Source organism: Pelophylax lessonae, assembly GCF_965119305.1.
Source record: "Pelophylax lessonae genome assembly, chromosome: 5".
In the NCBI taxonomy this organism is placed as follows: domain Eukaryota; kingdom Metazoa; phylum Chordata; class Amphibia; order Anura; family Ranidae; genus Pelophylax; species Pelophylax lessonae.
The window spans coordinates 225,232,338-225,252,151 of NC_138772.1; the positions used below are offsets into that span (position 1 = coordinate 225,232,338).

At 47.1% G+C, this 19,814-nt stretch overlaps 1 protein-coding gene across 1 annotated transcript in view; it reads right to left on the reverse strand.

Moving 5' to 3' along the window:
- The window catches only part of LOC309556017 (uncharacterized protein C7orf57 homolog), a 78,739-nt gene that overhangs the window by 20,306 nt on the left and 38,619 nt on the right, over window positions 1-19,814 (reverse strand). Inside the window, exons 3-4 of the mRNA XM_082258284.1 lie at window positions 2,292-2,480; window positions 685-793 (exon numbers count right to left, since the gene is read on the reverse strand). Coding sequence (XP_082114410.1) covers window positions 685-793; window positions 2,292-2,480 — 298 coding nt within the window. The remainder of the gene's footprint in view (window positions 1-684; window positions 794-2,291; window positions 2,481-19,814) is intronic.

Here is a 19,814-nt window from a genome sequence, read left to right on the forward strand (position 1 = left end):
TGCCAGACACCATAGAAAGTGAGCATTTGCCCACTCAAGTCGGTTACGACAACGAACTGAAGTCAGGTCGAGACCCCCGATGAGTAAGATGAGCATGCAGATGAGCTTGCCTGAGATGGTTTCTGAGAGTTTGTGCAGAAATTCTTTGGCTATGCAAACCAATTGTTGCAGCAACTGTCTGGGTGGGTGGTCTCAGACAATCTTGGGAGGTCCTGGGCTGGTGTGGTTACACGTGGTCTGCGGTTGTGAGGCCGGTTGGATGTACAACCAAATTCTCTGAAACGCCTTTGGAGACAGCTTATGGTAGAGAAATGAACATTCAATTCATGGGCAACAGTTCTGGTGGACATTCCTGCAGTCAGCATGCTCCCTCAAAAAACTTGCCAGATCTGTGGCTTTGTGCTGTGTGATAAAACTGCACATTTTAGAATGGCCTTTTATTGTGGCCAGCCTAAGGCTCACCTGTGCAATAATCATGCTGTCTAATCAGTATCTTGATATGCCACACCTGTGAGGTGGATGGATTATCTCAGCAAAGAAGAAATGCTCCTATTCAAAAACCCTGTTCAGCAGCATTGTCTCCTGAATACATGTCAGCAATGCCTGCAAAGCTCTCTGAAAAGCAATCCCTTGTAAAATTTCAATGCAAATCTATTAAAAAAAATAAAATAAAAATAAACTTACGTAGTTGGTTCAGGTGGGGGAGATGAATCCTCATAGGTGTACCAGTCAGGTGCTGCATAGGACGCTGGGGGATTCTTCTTTGGTACAGGTGTCATGTGCTTTAACAGGTCTTATAGGTTTGGAAAATATTTGTCAAGAAAAAAAAAAAAAAAAAAAAAAAAAAAAAAAAAAAAGAATTTACACAATTTTATTATGTAGTTTTAAATTTAGAATCTGATATGTAAATCACACAACCGATTATTTTCAACATTAAAAGCAAATCAATCTTTCAAATGTTTTACTACTGTAATATCTGTAATTTTGGCAATGAATAGTTAAAACTGCAATAAGTTATTAGTAACCCCAACCCATTTTACTGCCCATGGCTCAGCCTTACTACAACAGTATTTTTATTTCCCGTTTTTTTCTTAAGACATATATTGCCAATTACGGGATTGGGCCCCTTTCCCACTTGTGTGACTTGTCCTGCGATTTGGGACTGCAAATTCGCATGACAAGTCGAAATCTATGATTTTCAATGAGAACCGTTCATATCTGTGTGACTTCAAGTCCCTGCACTACTTTGGGCTTTGAGGTCCATAGACATAGGCATTGCTTCAAATCCAGTCAAAAAAAATCGTGTGACTTTTAGGTCGCATAAGTGTGAAAGGGGCCTTAAACTGCTACACAACCTGCTCATTACATTTGATACAGTTAAATTACCCATGTGAACAAATGCAGATTTATAGCCAATCTTCTGTTCTCCAAGCATTTTAAAACATAAGGATGTGGCTCCCACTCATCTTCCTCATATATCAAAAATCTGCATAATAATATGTCAGTGGAATATAGACCCATCTGTACACAGCCTAGACATGTAAAAGATAATTCACTTTCATACACACAATTCATAAATACAGTCATCAGATATTATACAAACCTTTTTTTACTCACAGCAAAAAATAAAAAAAAAGTCTCTACCACTGATTGGCAGACTTTCTGACCTTGATAACCTTATATTATGGTTGTGTATGTCAACCGTCTCCCCCATTACATTACAGTCCCCTATGACATCAGAGATCCCCCCATCTAAGAATCCTCTCATCACATCAGATGCCCACCCTTTCTATCAGAGTATAACCAACACATCAGAGCCTACCCCCCCAAATACATGATTCCCTCATTACAGAGTCCCCTGTTCCCATCAGAGCTCTATCTTATGGCTCCAATAGCATGGCAGAGGCCGGGAGACAGAGCAGGTCTGGTCAGAGGTGCACTTCTATCCTCTCCTGATTGCGATCTGCCCTGGATCAGTGTTACGTGTTGCCATGGTTCGGGTGGAATGCCATGCATCCAGGCCCTGGGCCCAGAGCTTTATATATTGTTATGGTGCTGGTGGATGGCCAGCTTGCATCGTCACAATGCATGATGCTGATCCAAGGCCAACTGTGTCCCATTTTCATAGCAACCTGGGAGAACCCAAAAAGCACCCCAGGGCACCATGCCTACTGATTGATGTGATATTCCTATAATGCACTGTATATAGTAACTATATAAAGACTAAACTATGGGATTAGATATTTTGATCATGTTCCTAACATCACTATAAGCCCAAATGTGGTCCTTACCTGGTCGACCTCCTTGCTTGGCTAGTTTGACATAGTCAGAATCAGTATCTCTGATCCATTTTTTGCGGCTTCCAGTCATTAAATCATTATGAGGTTCCGCAAGGTCACTCAAACCGGGTATTTGGGAAGTAGGGGGATGTGGAACTTCACTTTTCTTCTCATGTGTCGAAGGCCCATGGTAATACCAATCTATGAACATGAATCATGTGAGGTGTTAATCAGATTCTACAAACGAACAATGTTTTGGCACGCACACACACACTTTTTCAAAAAGAGCATTTTTGTAACGGCTATTAGAGAATATTTTTTTCCAAAAACTTTTTAATTTTTTGGAGGGAAAAAAAAAAAAAAAGTTCAAAATGTACAACATAATAAAGTAAAGTATACAGCGTACAAGAAAACATTCTTCTGGTATACAAATGTTGGGGTCTTTAGAAATACAACTAATGAACCAAAGAAGAATAATGAACTGCTAGATACATTGTATAGTGATGTAGCTCATGGAAACTATGGATGGGGGTTTTGAGATCCTAAAGGGGATACTGTAGTATGTTGGAGTAAGATAGGATCTTCTAAACAGGGAAACTGATGTAACTTTGAGCAAGTATATTAGTACCCCCTCTGTCATTACGATGCAGTTCTACCTGCTTAACGAGTCTTGGGTCCCCGGAAGAGAATTTTAGACAGGAGCGTAGTACAGTATGGTGAATTATAGGTCTCTGCAGGGGACATGTCTCGAAGAGTGGATAGGAAGGAGTGGCTGTTCTTTTGTTTTTAGACAGCTGTAAAATTATGTTGCTGTGAAATGTCTACAACATTAATTCAGCTATACCTTTGGCAATCATTTTAAGTATTTGTTGACGAAGGCTTGATTGGGGTTAAGGAATGAGGGGGGGAGGGAAGGGAAAAGAGAGAAATACAAAAAAAAAAAAAAAAAAAAAAAAAAAAAAAAAAAGGGGGGGGGGGGGGGCGCGAAATTGTAATCTCCTGCTAAGTTCACTTTTATATTAAAACCTAACAATAGCTCTACCTTGGCCTCAGCATTGTCAAGTGTAATATACTAGTGAAGAGCTGGACAGTTGACTGGAGAAACTAGGACGACTGGGTGATTGAGAGCCATTGCTAACCAAAAGAAACACAAACAATCATATACATCAAAGCATAAATGATAAAGTCCGTGATGTGACGATAAATGGATGCTGGTGCCAAAGTGTAAGTTGCACAATAATGGAACAAGTGTAAATCAATACATTTGAACAGAAAAAACAACCGTGTATCTCAAACAATAATGTCCATCCAGGTAAGTGTCAAAAACAGTCCAAATGGAATGGGAGCGTTGAATCAAAAATTTAAATCCAAAACTCTCCGGTGAAGAAACAGGAAAACTGAAAATGTGCAGACCACGTGAATAAAGGTTCAGCGTCCCACCACCAGCTTTACTCTTACCAAAAGGTTGGAGTTTTAAGGGCATAAAGAAAGAAACTCTGCTCCAGAGATCATGCAGCAAAACGGGAAAGCTCCACGTAAATTAGGTTAACACTGTTCCCCGAAGAGAGTAGCTAGACTCTTACCAGAAGGGATGTTAACTTGAGCCTTGAGTAATCTTATAATCCTGTCCTGCACGAAATCAGTATGAAATGGTTCTCTGGTATAATCTCATATATCTTGTCCTCCTTGCTGCTATTGCCTCTATCTTGCCACCCTTCACATGTGGTGTTTGGCTTCTCAGCACACCTGATTTTTAATTTACCCATTATATTATTTACTACTCTAAGGTAGCAGCTTACCTACACTTAATACCAGCACACTTTTTTCATACACATTTCACGATTGAGAGCCATTGCCAGTGGGGAACCAGGCACTCTGTTGTCACTTTTGGGAGCTACTGCTACTCATCTTGCGGTCCATAACACTGTGGGGATGTGCAGCTTGGTGTGGAGTTAACATGCAGAGTCTGATTGGAGAGAACAGAACTTAATGCAGAATGCAGAAGTTCACAACAAACCCAGTGGGGAGGCACCCAACTGAAAACCCTCACAGTAATATCAGCAATGTGTATCAGAGCTGATCTTGGATGTGCTGACAGCATCTGTCTTGAGGGGTGAAATGCAGCCTTGCCAGTCCAAGCCCACATCTGGGAGGTCCCCAGAAGGAATAGCCTTTCCCTACCTGTCTGAAACCTCTCCGTGCCATTAATCACTGTCCCTGTCAGACAGGTGACCTGTTCCTTCACTGCCCACATGCAAAAAGCGAGCCAAGCCTGGGAGCCAGGGCCTTAAATAGCCTCTGCCTGAACCAAGATGGCTGCTATGGTAACATGGGGGGGGGTGACAGCATCCAGTTTGATAGCTTCCCCAGTGACCCAGGAAAACCATAGAGGAACCATGTTCCTCTCCCCCTGCAGGTGAGCGCCACCTGCAGTGCAGAAAATAGACTGCACCTGCCTACAAGTCTACATCAACAAAACGAGAACACAACTTCTTCTTTCAAGTATCATTAGTCCCAGCAAAACTAAAGGAAAGAGAAGGCCAAGTTCAGCCAGGAAGCTTTATTGCAAGTGCGTCTAACACAGTGGCACCACATGGCTCAGCCAGGTGTGGTGCATTCTCCCATGTGTGTCCAACATCCAAACAGGTTCTACCCATTATCCAACATGGAGGTGGAGGCACCAGTGGAGCACCGGCTTATCTGGGAATTTGTCATTTTATGCTGTTGCATTAATGTGAACGTTGCATGGTTGGAAACCAGTGGAACTTCCTTTCCAGTAGGTAGTATTGTAGAGATTCTAAGGTTCACTTAATGACCAAACATTCCTACTGTACCACTGAAGTTAAAAGGATAAGTTCCTAAAAAAAAAAAAAAAAAAAAAAATGTGCTCTTATTTTTTTCTAAGAGGCCTGCAGAGCATTGCACCCGTGAACAGCAGATAACAGGTGCAATCTCAGTCTTCTGCAGACTCTCAGTGTAACTGTATGCCATACTTTGTACGGGCAGGCAGTAACCTGAGAGAAGGAAGATCAATGGACTATGAGCCACGCATCGGCCGCGCAGTTTTTAAATAGTGACAGAGGATGCGGGGAAAAGATCATTGGCCTGCTGTCACAGGGGAGGGGGGTTGGAGGGATGGGACATGTAACATGTTCCAAAAGTGAACTCATCCTTAAATTTCCAACTAAGAAATAAAATGAGGTTGCTCATTATCAGGGATGTTCAGTGAGAAAACAGCTCCAAGTCCCAAATAAGACGCATCCATTTGAACAACAAAATCCTTTGAGAAATTTGAAGCTACAAGGACAGGATGTTGGCACAGTGCCGCCTTGAGTTTCAGGGATGCATTTGAGTTTCAGGGATGCATTTTCTACATCTGTGTTTCATTCAACCAAAGACTCTAAATTAGGTAAGGCTCCCAGAAGCTTTTACTAAACCAAATCAGACTGGCTCATCCAAAATGCTGGCCCATAACCTCTGAACACTCACAAAAATAGTCTAATGGCCACAGATGCATTCATAAGAAAGTTACATAGGTCCCAGTGTGAGATATATAGGAAATACATTTATTGTACAAAAAAGTTAGAAAAAACATCCACAACAATATAAAAATGACGCTGCCACTCTAAAAACAGCATGGATGTCCAGACCACACTGACTACAAAAACGGAATTTTTGTAAAATCTTACCTGTAAAATTCCTTTCTCTGAGTCCTCCGACAGTCGCCGCCTCTTCATATTCGTCACATATGGGGTATTAGACTTTGCTCCGAAGGAGTAGCTAGGCAACAGAATATGTGAACATTAAAGCTTTTAACATATCCCACCCTCAAGGGGTGGTCCCCTCAGTCAATACCCTCCTACTTCCTGCAACCATATCTCAGTTTTAGTGGAATAGCAGTAGAGTATACAACCAAACCCCAAAAGAGGGGCGGGGGCGGCGACTGTCGGAGGACTCAGAGAAAGGAATTTTACAGGTAAGATTTTACAAAAATTCCGTTTTCTCTTACGTCCTCCGACAGTCGCCGCCTCTTCATATTCGTCACATATGGGGACGTCCCAAAGCAGTGCAAACATGAGGGGTGGGAAACGCATCCGCGCCGAAAAGGCAACGCAGTCTCCGCATCAAAGAAAGGAACCTTACCAAAAGAAGGAAACCAGCTGGGCAACAGGAAAAACAAGTGCTCAACAGGAGCAACAACCCAGGAAAAGACAAATAACCAGGAGATAAAAAAAACTTATCCCAACAGCCAGTGGTCCCCAATAAGGGACCCTAGGGAATTGCCGCACTAAGAACCTTGCGGCCAAAGGAAGCATCCGCCGATGCCTGAACATCTACTTTGTAGAATTTTGTGAAAGTGTGTACGGTCGACCAAGTCGCCGCCTTACACACCTGGGCTACAGAAGCCCCATGACGACAGGCCCAAGACGTACTCAGAGATCTAGTAGAGTGCGCCTTCACAGGCACAGGGGGAACCTTCCCCTGCAAGGCATAGGCCTGTTCAATGGTCTGCCTGATCCATTTGGCGATGGTAGAGGCCGACGCCGCCATGCCCTTCCGAGGACCCTCTGGAAGAACAAACAAGGAGTCCATCTTTCGAAAAGACTCAGTCGAATTAAGGTAAACCCTTATCGCCCGAGCAACATCCAGAGAATGTAATCTCACCTCCTTTGAATGTTTAGGCTTCGCGCACAGCGAAGGCAAGACAATATCCTCATTAAGATGGAATTCCGAAACTCGTTTCGGAAGAAAAGAAGGATTAGGTCGCAAGACCACCTTATCCAAATGAACAACCAGATACGGAGACTTGCAGGACAAAGCTGCCAGCTCCGACACTCTGCGAGCCGAAGTGATCGCCACCAAAAAGGCGACCTTTTTGGACAACATAGACAACGAGATCTCCCTGATCTGTTCAAAAGGAGCACGTTGCAACACAGACAGAACGAGATTCAAGTCCCAAGGGGGCAAAGGATCCCTCCTAGGAGGAACCAGATGCCGCACACCCTGAACAAAAGTGCCAACCAAGGAGTTGGAAGCCACGGGACGTTGAAACAGAACGGCCAGCGCAGACACCTGACCCTTTATCGTAGCCAGCGCCAAACGCTGATCGACACCCGTTTGAAGGAAGGACAGCACTCGGGAAACCGAGTACGTGCGGGGTGAAAACCCCCTGGACTCACACCAGGCAAAATAGGCCTTCCAAGTACGGTAATAAACCTTCCCCGAGGAAGACTTCCTCGCGTTGATCAAAGTATGAACGACCTCTGGGGAGAGACCCTTCTCCTTCAGGACCTCGGTCTCAACAGCCAGGCCGTCAAAGCCAGCGACTGTAAAGCAGGATGGAATATTGGTCCTTGAGACAGGAGATCGTCTCGAAGAGGCAGACGCCACGGGGCGTCGACCGCCAGATTCACGAGGTCTGCGTACCAGGACCGGCGAGGCCAGTCCGGTGCCACAAGAATCACCGTGCTGCGTTCCGAGTGTAACCTGCGAAGGAACCTGGACAGCAACTGAATCGGTGGAAATGCGTACATCAGCCTGTACTGATGCCACGGGGCCACTAACGCGTCCGACGCGTCTGCCCGAGGATCGCGCGTCCTTGCCACGAACCTTCTCACCTTGTTGTTGAGACGAGACGCGAACAGGTCCACATCTGGAAGACCCCACTTCGCGCACAACATCTGGAAGACAGCCGGGTGGAGAGACCATTCCCCCTGATCCAGGGTCTGGCGACTCAGATAGTCCGCCTGCCAGTTCTCCACCCCAGGAATGTGAACCGCCGTTAATCGCCGGGACATGAGTCTCGGCCCAAGACAGAATGTCGGCCACTTCTCGAGCCGCTCGGGCACTCCTGGTGCCCCCTTGGTGGTTGATGTAGGCCACCGCCGTGGCATTGTCCGTCTGCACCCGAACCGGGCAGCCCTGCAGCCGGTCCGTCCAGCGATGAAGACAGAGATTTATCGCACGCAATTCCAGAATGTTGATCGGAAGGGAAGACTCCCCCTCTGACCAAGTTCCCTGGGCGGACAGAACGCCCAGAACACCACCCCAGCCCGACAGGCTGGCATCCGTGGTGATCACCGTCCACGAGATAGGACGAAACGACCTGCCCCCGGACACCATCGGGGACTGGAGCCACCACAGAAGGTCTCTTCTGGTGCGATGACTCAACGAGATTTGAAGATCCAGAGATTGAGGTCGCCCGTCCCACATGGACAGGATCTCCGCTTGGAGACCCCGCATGTGAAACTGGGCGAAGGGAATCGCCTCGAAGGCCGAGACCATCAATCCCAGACATCTCATGCACGTCCGCAGAGACGAGTGCGGAACGTCCCTGAGGGACCTGACTTCCTCCTGAAGAGTTCTGAGTTTGTCTTCCGGCAGGAAGACCTTCGCCTGCACCGAGTCCAGAATCATTCCCAGGTAGGGAAGATGAACCGACAGACTCAGTGTCGACTTTGGAAAATTTATCGTCCAACCAAACTCCTGCAGAGTTTGCATCGTGACAGACAGGTCCTTCTCCAGACCCTGGCTGGTCGCAGACCGAACCAGAATGTCGTCCAGATACCCCAGGACAGAAATGCCCTGGGCCCTCAATAATGCCAGAACCGGTGCGAGCACCTTGGTGAAGACCCGCGGAGCCGAGGCGAGACCAAAAGGCAACGCCACGAACTGGTAGTGATCCTCCGCAATGGCAAATCGAAGGAACCTCTGGTGACCCTCGAAAATGGGGATGTGAAGATACGCATCCTTCAAATCGATGGAGGCCATGAATTCCCCCGGAACCAGGGCAGCCACCACCGACCGCAGGGATTCCATGCGGAACTTGCGAACCCGCACAGAGCGGTTCAGAGCCTTCAAGTCCAGAATTGGACGAACCTTGCCCTCCTTTCTGGGCACGGTGAACAGATTGGAATAAAACCCCCGAAACCTGTCCCGATGAGGCACCGGAACTACCACTCCCTGAGCCCTCAGGTCCCGCACCGCCAGGTGCAGGTCCCGTAAACGCTCTGGAGACAGCTGAAGATTTGAGGGAAAAAATCTGCTCTCCGGCCGAGAGAGAAACTCGATCTTGTAACCAGATCGAACGATCTCCTGAACCCATCTGTCCCGCATGCGGGTCAACCAGGGCTGAAGAAAACCGAGCAAACGTCCCCCCACCCCAAAACTGGGTGAGGGCGCCCCTTCAGGCCGCACTGTTATGGGCTGCGGATCCGGATTGACCGGACTTCTGTTTTCCAGACCAGGGCTTCTTCTGAGAGCCTTGACCTTTGAACGGTTTGCCCTTGTAGTGCGACCGAAAGGCACAAAGGGACCCCTGAGGGGGCCGAAAATTAGCATGCTTCTTCCCAGAAGCCCCCTTAGCCTTGGGGAAATGGGGCAAGAGAGTGCTCTTACCTCCGGTGATCCCCTAATCAACACATCCAAGGACTCCCCAAAAAGGCGAGACCCATTATAAGGCAGATTGGCTAAGGTCTTACGCGAAGACTGGTCCACCGACCAACATTTCAACCAAACCAGGCGGCGAGACAACACCGCCACGCTGTGCACACGTGCAGCCAACGGGACTAGGTCCAAGTCCGCATCACACAGATACATGACACCCTGGTGGATTTGATCCACCATATCCAGGGTCGCCGGCGAGGCCGAATCGGCCACTAGGACGCGCCTAAGCATCTGCGTCCAACTTGCGACCGCCTGGGCCGCCATGAGAGAGGCAAACAGAGCCTTAAGCATAGAACCCGTAACAGAATAAGTATGACGGGCAAGAGACTCCAATCTCCTATCCGTGGCATCACGGAACACAGGGGAATCCTCTGCAGGAATCGCAGTGGATTTGTTTAAAACCGCAATAGCGTGATCCACCGCGGGTGGCACACACCACCTTTCATCAGTGGAAGGCGAGAAAGGATAACGCAGCTTGAACCTACTTGGTACAGCAAAAGGTTTGCGTAGATTGCGCCATTGTTCCTTAACAGCGCGCTGAAAATCATCAGCGCGTCCTGCGTTTTCTCTGCGTCCCATAAGCCGCCAAGGCAGCGGGGGGACACACTTCATCCTGCAAACGCAGCGTTTGTTTTATGGAAGCAATCAATTCATCCATGATTGCAAGCTCTTCAGGCGAGCCAGGGGGAGAATTATCAACCCCTTCAACTTCAGCCTCCACCTCGGACCCCACTAGATCCAGGGAGGAGCGGGACCCCGATAAGGAGGCCCCCACCATAACAACCCCATCACCTTCACCCTCAGAATCAGAGGAAAGAGCAACTCTGGGTCTTTTAGTAGATTGAGCAGCCACCAGCATCTGCACCTGAGCAGCAAGGCCAGCCACAATAGTGGCTAAATCCCCCCCTGGGGGGGAAACAGCGGTCCCCTGGCTTTTCACCAAGGCGGTAGGAAATTTGCCCTCCTGAGAATCCATTGCCCCTATAACAAATGCCGGATAATAAAGGGTTAACTGCCCCTTTAACAAGCGCGGCGAGCGCAGCCCACCGCACCACACACAAGCACAATGAGACCCCCACAGGGACAATAAAACTGACACAGGCAATGGATAGGAAGGATATAACCTGAGGAGACCCTCGCCGCTGCTGCTGCCTCGATCGGTGTTCCTGGAGAAGAGGAAGTGATGCTGCCAGGGCGCTCTATGAACGCCTATGGGAGGCTACAAGAAAATGGCCGCCATGCATGTAGAACATGCGGCCGGAGCGAGTGTAGGCAAAATGGCGCCGTTTGGCACCGAAACCGCCGCTCCACAGTACAGTAATGCACACATGTCAGATCGCCGCAGCGATCGCTGTATAATGCCCAAACATGCCCCACAGCACACAGCTTTACACACTGACAAGGCTGACACACACAGTGTCACACAGCTCCCCCCCCCCCCTTGCAGCCCACAGCATGCAGCCGAGAGATAGGGAGACAAACAGTGTGAACAGAGGCAGGTTACACAGTCCCAGACTGACACCCCCCCAGACAGACAGGTCCCCACATAAATACACTTACCTCACAGTGGCGTGGGGGACCCGCACAGGCAAACAAGCCGCTGCACATGAGGCAGGGAGAGTCGCATACAAGACGCACAGAATGGGGGTTAAGAAACCGCACAGCGTCCAGTGAGGTAGCCACCTCACCAATCATCCCTGCACCGAACAGGGATGGGTCGTTCACTGTGCCAGGAGCGTTACCTGGCTGAACGCTCGATGGCAGGCTGGGAAGCCACTGACCCACGACCTGCGACCAGGGGGATCAGCCCGAGACCCAGCCCGCATGATCCTCTTCATCCGAAGAACTAACTAATGCTGACAAAAAGAACAGCTAAGTAAAGGTAGAGAGAAAACTCAAACAAAAAATCAAAAAAGAAGAAAGAGTCTGGGGCACAAAGCCCCAGCACAGAGAGAGCCAGCCACTCCTGACAAGCTAGACATTAAAACTGAGATATGGTTGCAGGAAGTAGGAGGGTATTGACTGAGGGGACCACCCCTTGAGGGTGGGATATGTTAAAAGCTTTAATGTTAACATATTCTGTTGCCTAGCTACTCCTTCGGAGCAAAGTCTAATACCCCATATGTGACGAATATGAAGAGGCGGCGACTGTCGGAGGACGTAAGAGAAACAGGCTTTCCATTTGCACCATTATACTAATATAAAATCTATAAAAAAATCAAGATGCCCAGAGATCACTGCCAGTAAAATGCCTAAACTTGATCTCATATCCTGACAGTCACGTTGAATCTCCTTTCAGGTTCCAAAGGCAACGTTGGGTTCCATGCATTTTCCGGTCTTTATTTGTATAGACACACACACCTACATACAGCAGTTTAACACCAGGGAACACACAGTATGCAGATTAAATTTAACACAGGCACCCTCCATCACCAGATCTGTCTTATTATTGCATAAGAGTCCTAATATTCATTAATATTACAGCTCTGATGATGAATTGTGGCAGCAGGTAGAGGTGGCGATTTCAATCTACATACTCTGCAGTTGAACTGGTATGTGGATAGATAGATGGATAGAGAGACATGAAAATGCATGGAACTCAACCCAATGTTGCCTTTAACCACTTCAATACCGGCACTTTTCCCTCTTTCCGCCCAGGCCAATTTATAGCTTTTAGCGCTGTTGCATTTTGAATGACAATTGCGCGGTCATGCAACACTGTACCTAAAACAAATTTATGTCATTTTTCCCCACAAATAGATATAGCTTTCTTTTGATGGTATTTGATCACTGCAAGGTTTTTTCTTTTTTGCTAAACAAATAAAAAAAGAGCAAAAAGTTTGAAAAAAAAAAAAAAAAAAAAAAAAAAAAAAAAAAAAGTTTTATTTAGGTTATACAATTTTGTAAATAGAAACGTTTTTTCATGCACTGATGAGCACTGATGTGGCTGCACTGACAGGAACTGATGAGGAGACACTGATAGGCAGCATTGATGGGCACTGATAGGCAGCATTGATGGGCACTATTGATAGATGGCAATGATGGGCACTGATGGTGAGGGCACTGGCGGGCTCCCTGAGCCCTGATTGCCATCCCTGCTGGCCATGGTGGGCATCCCTGGGGTCATGGGTGGGCATCCCTGGTGGTTCTAGTGGCACCCCCCCCCCCCAAGGGTCTACACTGGTAATCAATGCTCTGATTACCAGTGCAGACCCCCCCCCCTCTGTCAGGAGATCGCCTCTACTCTACTCGTTCCTGTTAGGCATGAACTGAGGAAAGACGATCAACGGCACTTCCTATTACTATGTGACCAGCTGTGATTGGACACAGCTGGTAACATGGTAAAGAGCCTACGTCAGATCGGAGATGCGGTGTGTCAGAGTGACACTCCGCATCACCAATCGGGGGGCACGCAGAGCGCATTATCCTGCCGCCATCATATGACGTCCGGTCAGGATAATGTAACTACCTTCCCACCGTCATTTGCCTATAGGGCGGGCGGGAAGTGGTTAAAGTAGAACTATAAGCAAAAATGTTTACCCCCCCCCCCCCCCCATCTGTCCCATTGTGGAGATTTCCCTTCACTTCCTGTCCAATAGCCAAACAGGAAAGGAGAGGAAATCCCTGAAAGTTATAGGAATTTCTTGGGGACCCAAAGGCCATCAGAACTAGGGTCCATATTGGAAAATGTATCCCATATTACTTTTCTGGGGATAACCCAAAATTCGGGGGATTTTCTTTTACTTTCAATGATGATAGTAAACAGGACAAATAAAGAGGGTAATCTCCAGAACAGGGGCACAGACAGCAATAAAAACTGACACTATCCAAACCTAAAGAATCCTGCAAGGAGATGAACAGAATATTCTATGCAGCTATGAGGATATGAACTCAAACATTACCCAGATTTTGAAAATAAATCCTGCTGAAACCTAACTAGGATATTGGTCAGCCTGAAGGCAATGACTGAACTGAAACAGACCAATATGGACTATGAATACAGTCTTGTGTCTATCATTTTGTGCCCCACGGGTTTGCCATCAGCCAAAACCATAGAGTGGAAACGGGTTTGCCATCAGCCAAAAACCATAGAGTGGAAGTACTGCACCTTGCACTTCCTCAATTTGTTGCAGCGTATATATATATATATATATATATATATATATATATATATATATATCTATATCCTTCATAGAGTCTACATTTAAATTGAAGTAATCCACTGGTGATCACAGAGAAACCTACAGATTTCTTTTAATACAGGATTCGTTTGAAGGGTAGCTCCTTTCCAATGGAAAGTAACAAATGCCTGTCTTCCATAAAGCGGTAGTATACTCCACTTTTTACCTACAGGTAAGCCCTGTTGGGCAGATTTAAAAACACAAATCATGGCAAAAAAAAAGAAGAAAATTTGCAATATTTGCACTTTGGATGCAGGTCCATTGAAGTCTATTATATGCAAAAGGCTGCATTTTGCAGGGGGGGGGGGGGGGGGGGGGGAAAGTCCCTCACCCTTTCCGAAAATGCAGAGGCACAAAAAAAAAAAAAAAATGCATTGATGTGAACATGTTCCATGGGAACCTGTGTTAAAAAAAAATGAAATGCATTTCTACAAAAAAACATGAAAAAACACAGTAGTGTGAATCCAGCCTAAAACAAATACTAAGATAACTGTGCAATGGTTGAGAGGGGTAACTGCATATCATATCTGTGCCTAATAACATTTTTAATGATGGTGTGCTGTATTTTAAAAAACCCTACTCCAGCCACAGACAAACATATAACATGATGCAGCACTTACCTTCCATTGCAAAAAAAACCTTTAGACCTAATTGACACGGGTCAAAAAACACTCCTGTGGCTATTATATGGTGAAAACTTGTGACCAGGATCCCAGGTGTTCCAATCATCATCATTCAGTTGTACACGCCGCCAATGATCCTGACTGCAGGAATCCTCAGCAGGGCACATTTCTCCCAAATGAATGAGACCTTTGTGTTTTATGTGCAGGTTGCCTATGTAGCCTGTAATCCATTGTTTAATACAGCCTTGACACTCATAAAGAGAGCCTAAAGCTGGATACACACTATCCAACTTTTGTGGTTAGATTTCCTTCAGATTTACCTTTTCTATGTAGTGCAAGGGCCTGCCAGATTGCATACAAATTGAAAGTGTTTAGGTTTGACCTCATATTATATGGTTTTGGTAAGTCTAAAGGAAAAAGTCTTCAGAAAATCTTATAGTGTGTATGGCCCATTATTCCTGTTCAGGGGACCAGTATCCCCGGCCAGCTACCGGTGAGCAGGATGCCCAATCACCGTAATACCCCCACTGTCTCAAAGTTAGGAGGAAAGCTACATTTATAAAGGTAAAGTCTCTCCTATCCCTGCTCAGCTTCTCCCTATAATCTATGCTGTAGCAGTGTGAGTAGGCAGTAGTAAGCAGGGGGGAACATGACTTATTTCAAGTTTCAGAAAGTAAAAAGCTACAGCAACGCGGGGCCTGAACAGAAGAGGTTAATGAGAAAAAGACATCGTGGTGTTGATTTACTTAAACTGGAGAGTGAAAAATCTGGTGCAGATCTGCCTTGAAACCAAACAGCTCCCAGGTTTATTTGTTAAAGCTTAATTGAACAAGCTGAGATTAGAAGCCGATTGGCTACCATGCACAGCTGCACCAGATTTTGCACTCTTCTGTTTTAGGGCCCTTTGGCCTCTTTCACATGGTCCGCCTCCGTAGGCGGATCCGTGTTGCTCAGCTGGGATCGATCCGCGATCCCCACTGAGCCGGCGGATGACAGCTCCGTCTCCGCTTGCAGAGCGGAGAGGGAGGTGTCTCAGCCCCCGCTGCCCTCTATGGGGGATCGGATGAGAGCGGACCGCCTGTCCGCTCTCATCCGATCTGATTCCTGAACGGATCCGTCCAGATTTCACGGACAGGATCGGATACGGATGTCAGCGGAGGTGTCTCCGCTGACATCGGCTGCCCCATAGAGCTGCATGGAGGAAAGGGCCCTTTCACAGTTCAGTTCATCAGTTCAGTCAAGTCAAAATGTACCAGTTTTTCATCCGTTTTTCGTCAGTTGTCATCTGTTTTTCGTCAGTTGTTATCTGTTTTTCGTCAGTTTTCATCCGTTTTTCATCCGTTGTCATCCGTTTTTCGTCCGATCCGTTTTTTTGACGGATGAAAAATAGGGCATTAATCCGTTCAAAAAAAACGGACATTGACGGAAGCGGATGAAAACGGATGTTAATGGATGATCATCCGTTGTCATCCGTTTTTACATAGAGATACATTGATGTCCGTTTTTCATCCGTCAACGGATGGATGAAAAACGGACATACGGACCGTATGTGTGAAAGGGGCCTATGTAAATCAACCCCTGTTTGTCATTTGAGAACTGCTGTAAAGCTGGATACACACTATACCATTTTTTTTAGATTTTTTCCTTTAGGCCTCTTTCACACATGCGGACCGTTCAGATCCGCTTGTCAGTTTTCCAGGTCGATCTGAACGGATGACTCATGCATCTCTATGGGGCATCAGATGTCAGCGGAGACATGTCCGCTGACATCCGATCCGATCCAGTCCACCAAATCCGGACAGATGGAAACCCTATTTTCCATCCGTCTGGCGGATCGGATGGGAACGGACAGGCAGTCCGTTCTCATCCTATTCCCCCATAGAGAAGAGTGGGGACCTGGCAGCTCTGTCTCCGCACACAGCGCGGAGACAGAGCTGCCATCCGCCTGCTCAGCGGATCGATCCCCCGCTGAGAAAAACAGAGTCTGCCGACGGATCGTCAGGTGTGAAAGGGGCCTTAGGCCCCTTTCACACATGCTGTCCATTTGTCCGTTTTTCATCCATCCGTTGACGGATGAAAAACGGACATCAATGTATCTCTATGTAAAAACGGATGATCATCAGTTTTCATCCGCTTCCGTCAATGTCCATTTTTTTTAACGGATGAATGCCCTATTTTTCATCCATCAAAAAAATGGATCGGACGAAAAACGGATGACAACGGATGAAAAACGGATGACAGCGGATGAAAAACCGATAACAACAGACGAAAAACGGATGAAAAATGGATGGAAAACTGATACATTTTGACGACTGAACTGATGAACTGAACGGACCGTATGTGTGAAAACTTTCACACAGGCGGAATGTTCAGATCCGCCTATTAGTTTTTTGGCGGATCTGAACGGTCCCCCCATGCATTCCTATGGGGCATCGGATGTCAGCGGAGACATGTCCGCTGACATCCGACCCGATCCGTCAAATCTGGATGGATGGAAACCCTATTTGCCATCTGTCCAGCGGATCGGATCGGATGAGAATGGACCGGCGGTCAGTTCCCATCCGATTTCCCCCATAGAGATGCATGGGGAACTGACAGCTGTGTCTCCGCAATCAGGCAGGCCCTTGCACTACATAGTTGAAGGTAAATGGAAATCTACCAACAAAAGTTGGATAGTCTGTATCCAGCTTAAAGTCTTCAGAAAATCTTATAGTGTGTATGGCCCATAAGGCTCGGTTCAAACTGGGGTGGCTTCAAAGTCGCCCAACTCTGAAGCCGCCCCGTGCAGTGTGACTTCAGCGGGGCTTGCAAACTACTTTTCTAATAGAAGTCAATGCAAGTCGCCCCCAAAGTAGTGCAGGAACCTTTTTCTATGTTGGAGCAACTTGAGTTGCCCCGCCTAACAAGTTGCCCCAGTGTGAACTGGGACTAACAGCAGAGGAAAAATGCACTTTATCCCCCTCATTAGCAGATCTGCTATGGTGGGGGGGATGTATACACCAGAGAGAGAAGAAAATAAAACCTTTAGCCTGCGTTCACACTGAACCGGGGTTAGAAATAGAGTTCCGCTGAACTTGCACAATTTCAGTGTGAGTTTGGAGGAGATTTGAATGATATCTGTGCAGGTTCATGCACAGATGTATATTGAAATTGCCCCTGAAGTCGCCAAAAGTAGTGCAGGAACTACTTTTGGAAATCCGTGTGGCACCGCAAAGTCGGCCTTGCACTGACTGGGACAGCGCTGTTGCCGGCAATAGGCTGTGATCTGACATGTCAAATAACGCCAATGTGAACGGGGGCTTAAAGGGAGAGTAAATAATGAATCTTCCCAAGTACAGTAAGGGCTCTTTCACACGGTCCGCCTCCGTAGGCGGATCTGTGCTGCTCAGCGGGGATCGATCCGCCGATCCCCGCTGAGGCGGCGGATGACAGCTCCGTCTCCGCTTGCAGTGCGGTGAGGGAGGTGTCACAGCTCCCGCTGCTCTCTATGGGGGATCGGATGAGAGCGGACCGTCTGTCCGCTCTCATCCGATCCGATCCCTAAATGGATGGAAAAGTAGGGTTTCCATCCAGATTTCACGGACAGGATCGGATGCCGATGGCAGCGGGTGTCAGCGGAGGTGTCTCCGCTGACATCCGCTGCCCCATAGAGCTGCATGGAGGATCCGATCAGATCCACCTAAAAAACTGACAGGCGGATCTGATCGGACCGCCCGTGTGAAAGAGCCCTAATTCTGCATGCTGTCCTGAGTTCCAAAAGATAAAAATGTATTCTTCCATTAGCAAACAGTAAACACAAGACAAAGTCCTGTAACAGATTTCTGCTTCCTGCATATGGATGCTGATAGTCTAAAGTACAAGCTATTGGGAATTGAGCACAGGTATATCTTGTCTCTGTTGAAATGCAGGTCAGTGACCAGAACTAAACCGGGTGGTTCTCCCCCACCTTCTGTCTGTATGCCCATGTTGGCATTGTGTCCACTGTAGCACTTGCATTACTTTCACATAGTTGTCTGGCTTAAACATGTATTGCATATGTTTTTTATAGCATAGTTTGCTGGAAAGGGTGTATAGCGGTGTGCAGAAGGTTTATCCAGAATTTGTAGTGTTAACATGCGGTCACACCGCTTTAGCACCTGATAGTTTAATGTATAAACTATTGGGATTTGAGCACAGGTTTAGGGCTCTTTCACACAGGCGGACCGTTCAGATCCGCCTGTCCGTTTTTTTGGCGGATCTGAACGGTCCCCCTATACATCCCTATGGGGCATCGGATGTCAGCGGAGACATGTCCGCTGACACCCAATCCGATCCGTCAAATCTGGACGGATGGAAACCCTATTTTCCAACCGACCAGCGGATGGGATCGGATGAGAACGGACTGACGGTCTGTTCCCATCCCATTTCCCCATAGAGATGTATTGGGGAACTGACAGCTGTGTCTCCGCACACAGAGCGGAGAACAGCTGTCATCCTCCTGCTCAGCGGGAGATGGGCGATCCCCTGCTGAGATAAACGGAGTCCGTCTGACGGACGGACAGTGTGAAAGGGGTCTTAGGCCCCTTTCACACATGCTTTCTGATCAGGTCCGCCTGTTGCTCCATGCACATCTATGGAGCAGCAGATGTCAGTGGTGATATCTCTGCTGACACTGTACTGGCGACCCTAGCATAAGGAACAAACTATTCAGAGAAAGGAGATACAATAAGACTCGTGGCCACTCACTAAAACTAGAGGAAAGGCGGTTTAACCTTAAAGTGCGTAAGGGGTTCTTCACTGTAAGAGCGGTAAGGATGTGGAATTCTCTTCCACAAGCAGTCGTATCAGCGGGGAGCATTGATAGTTTCAAAAAACTATTGGATGGACACCTTAAAGACCACAACATACAGGGGTACACAATGTACGGTTAAAAGCAAACACACACACACATCATAGGTTGAACTGGATGGACTTATGTCTTTTTTCAACCTCACTAACTATGTAACTATGTAACTATGTAACTATGACACCCGCTGCGATCTGATCCTGTCCATGAAATCCAGATGGATGAAAACCCTATTTTCCATCCGTCTGGAGGATCGCATCGGATAGGATTGGATGAAAACAGACAGGCGGTCTGTTTTTCATCCGATCTCCCATAGAGGAGAGCTGGGATCTGACAGGTTGGTCTCAGCGCAGAGAGCAAAACGGAGTCCAACGGATGGAAAGCCTGTGTGAAAGGACCCTTATCTTTTCTCTCTGCATATGAATAGAGATTAGGTCCATGCAAAAGGCAAACTTGTTAC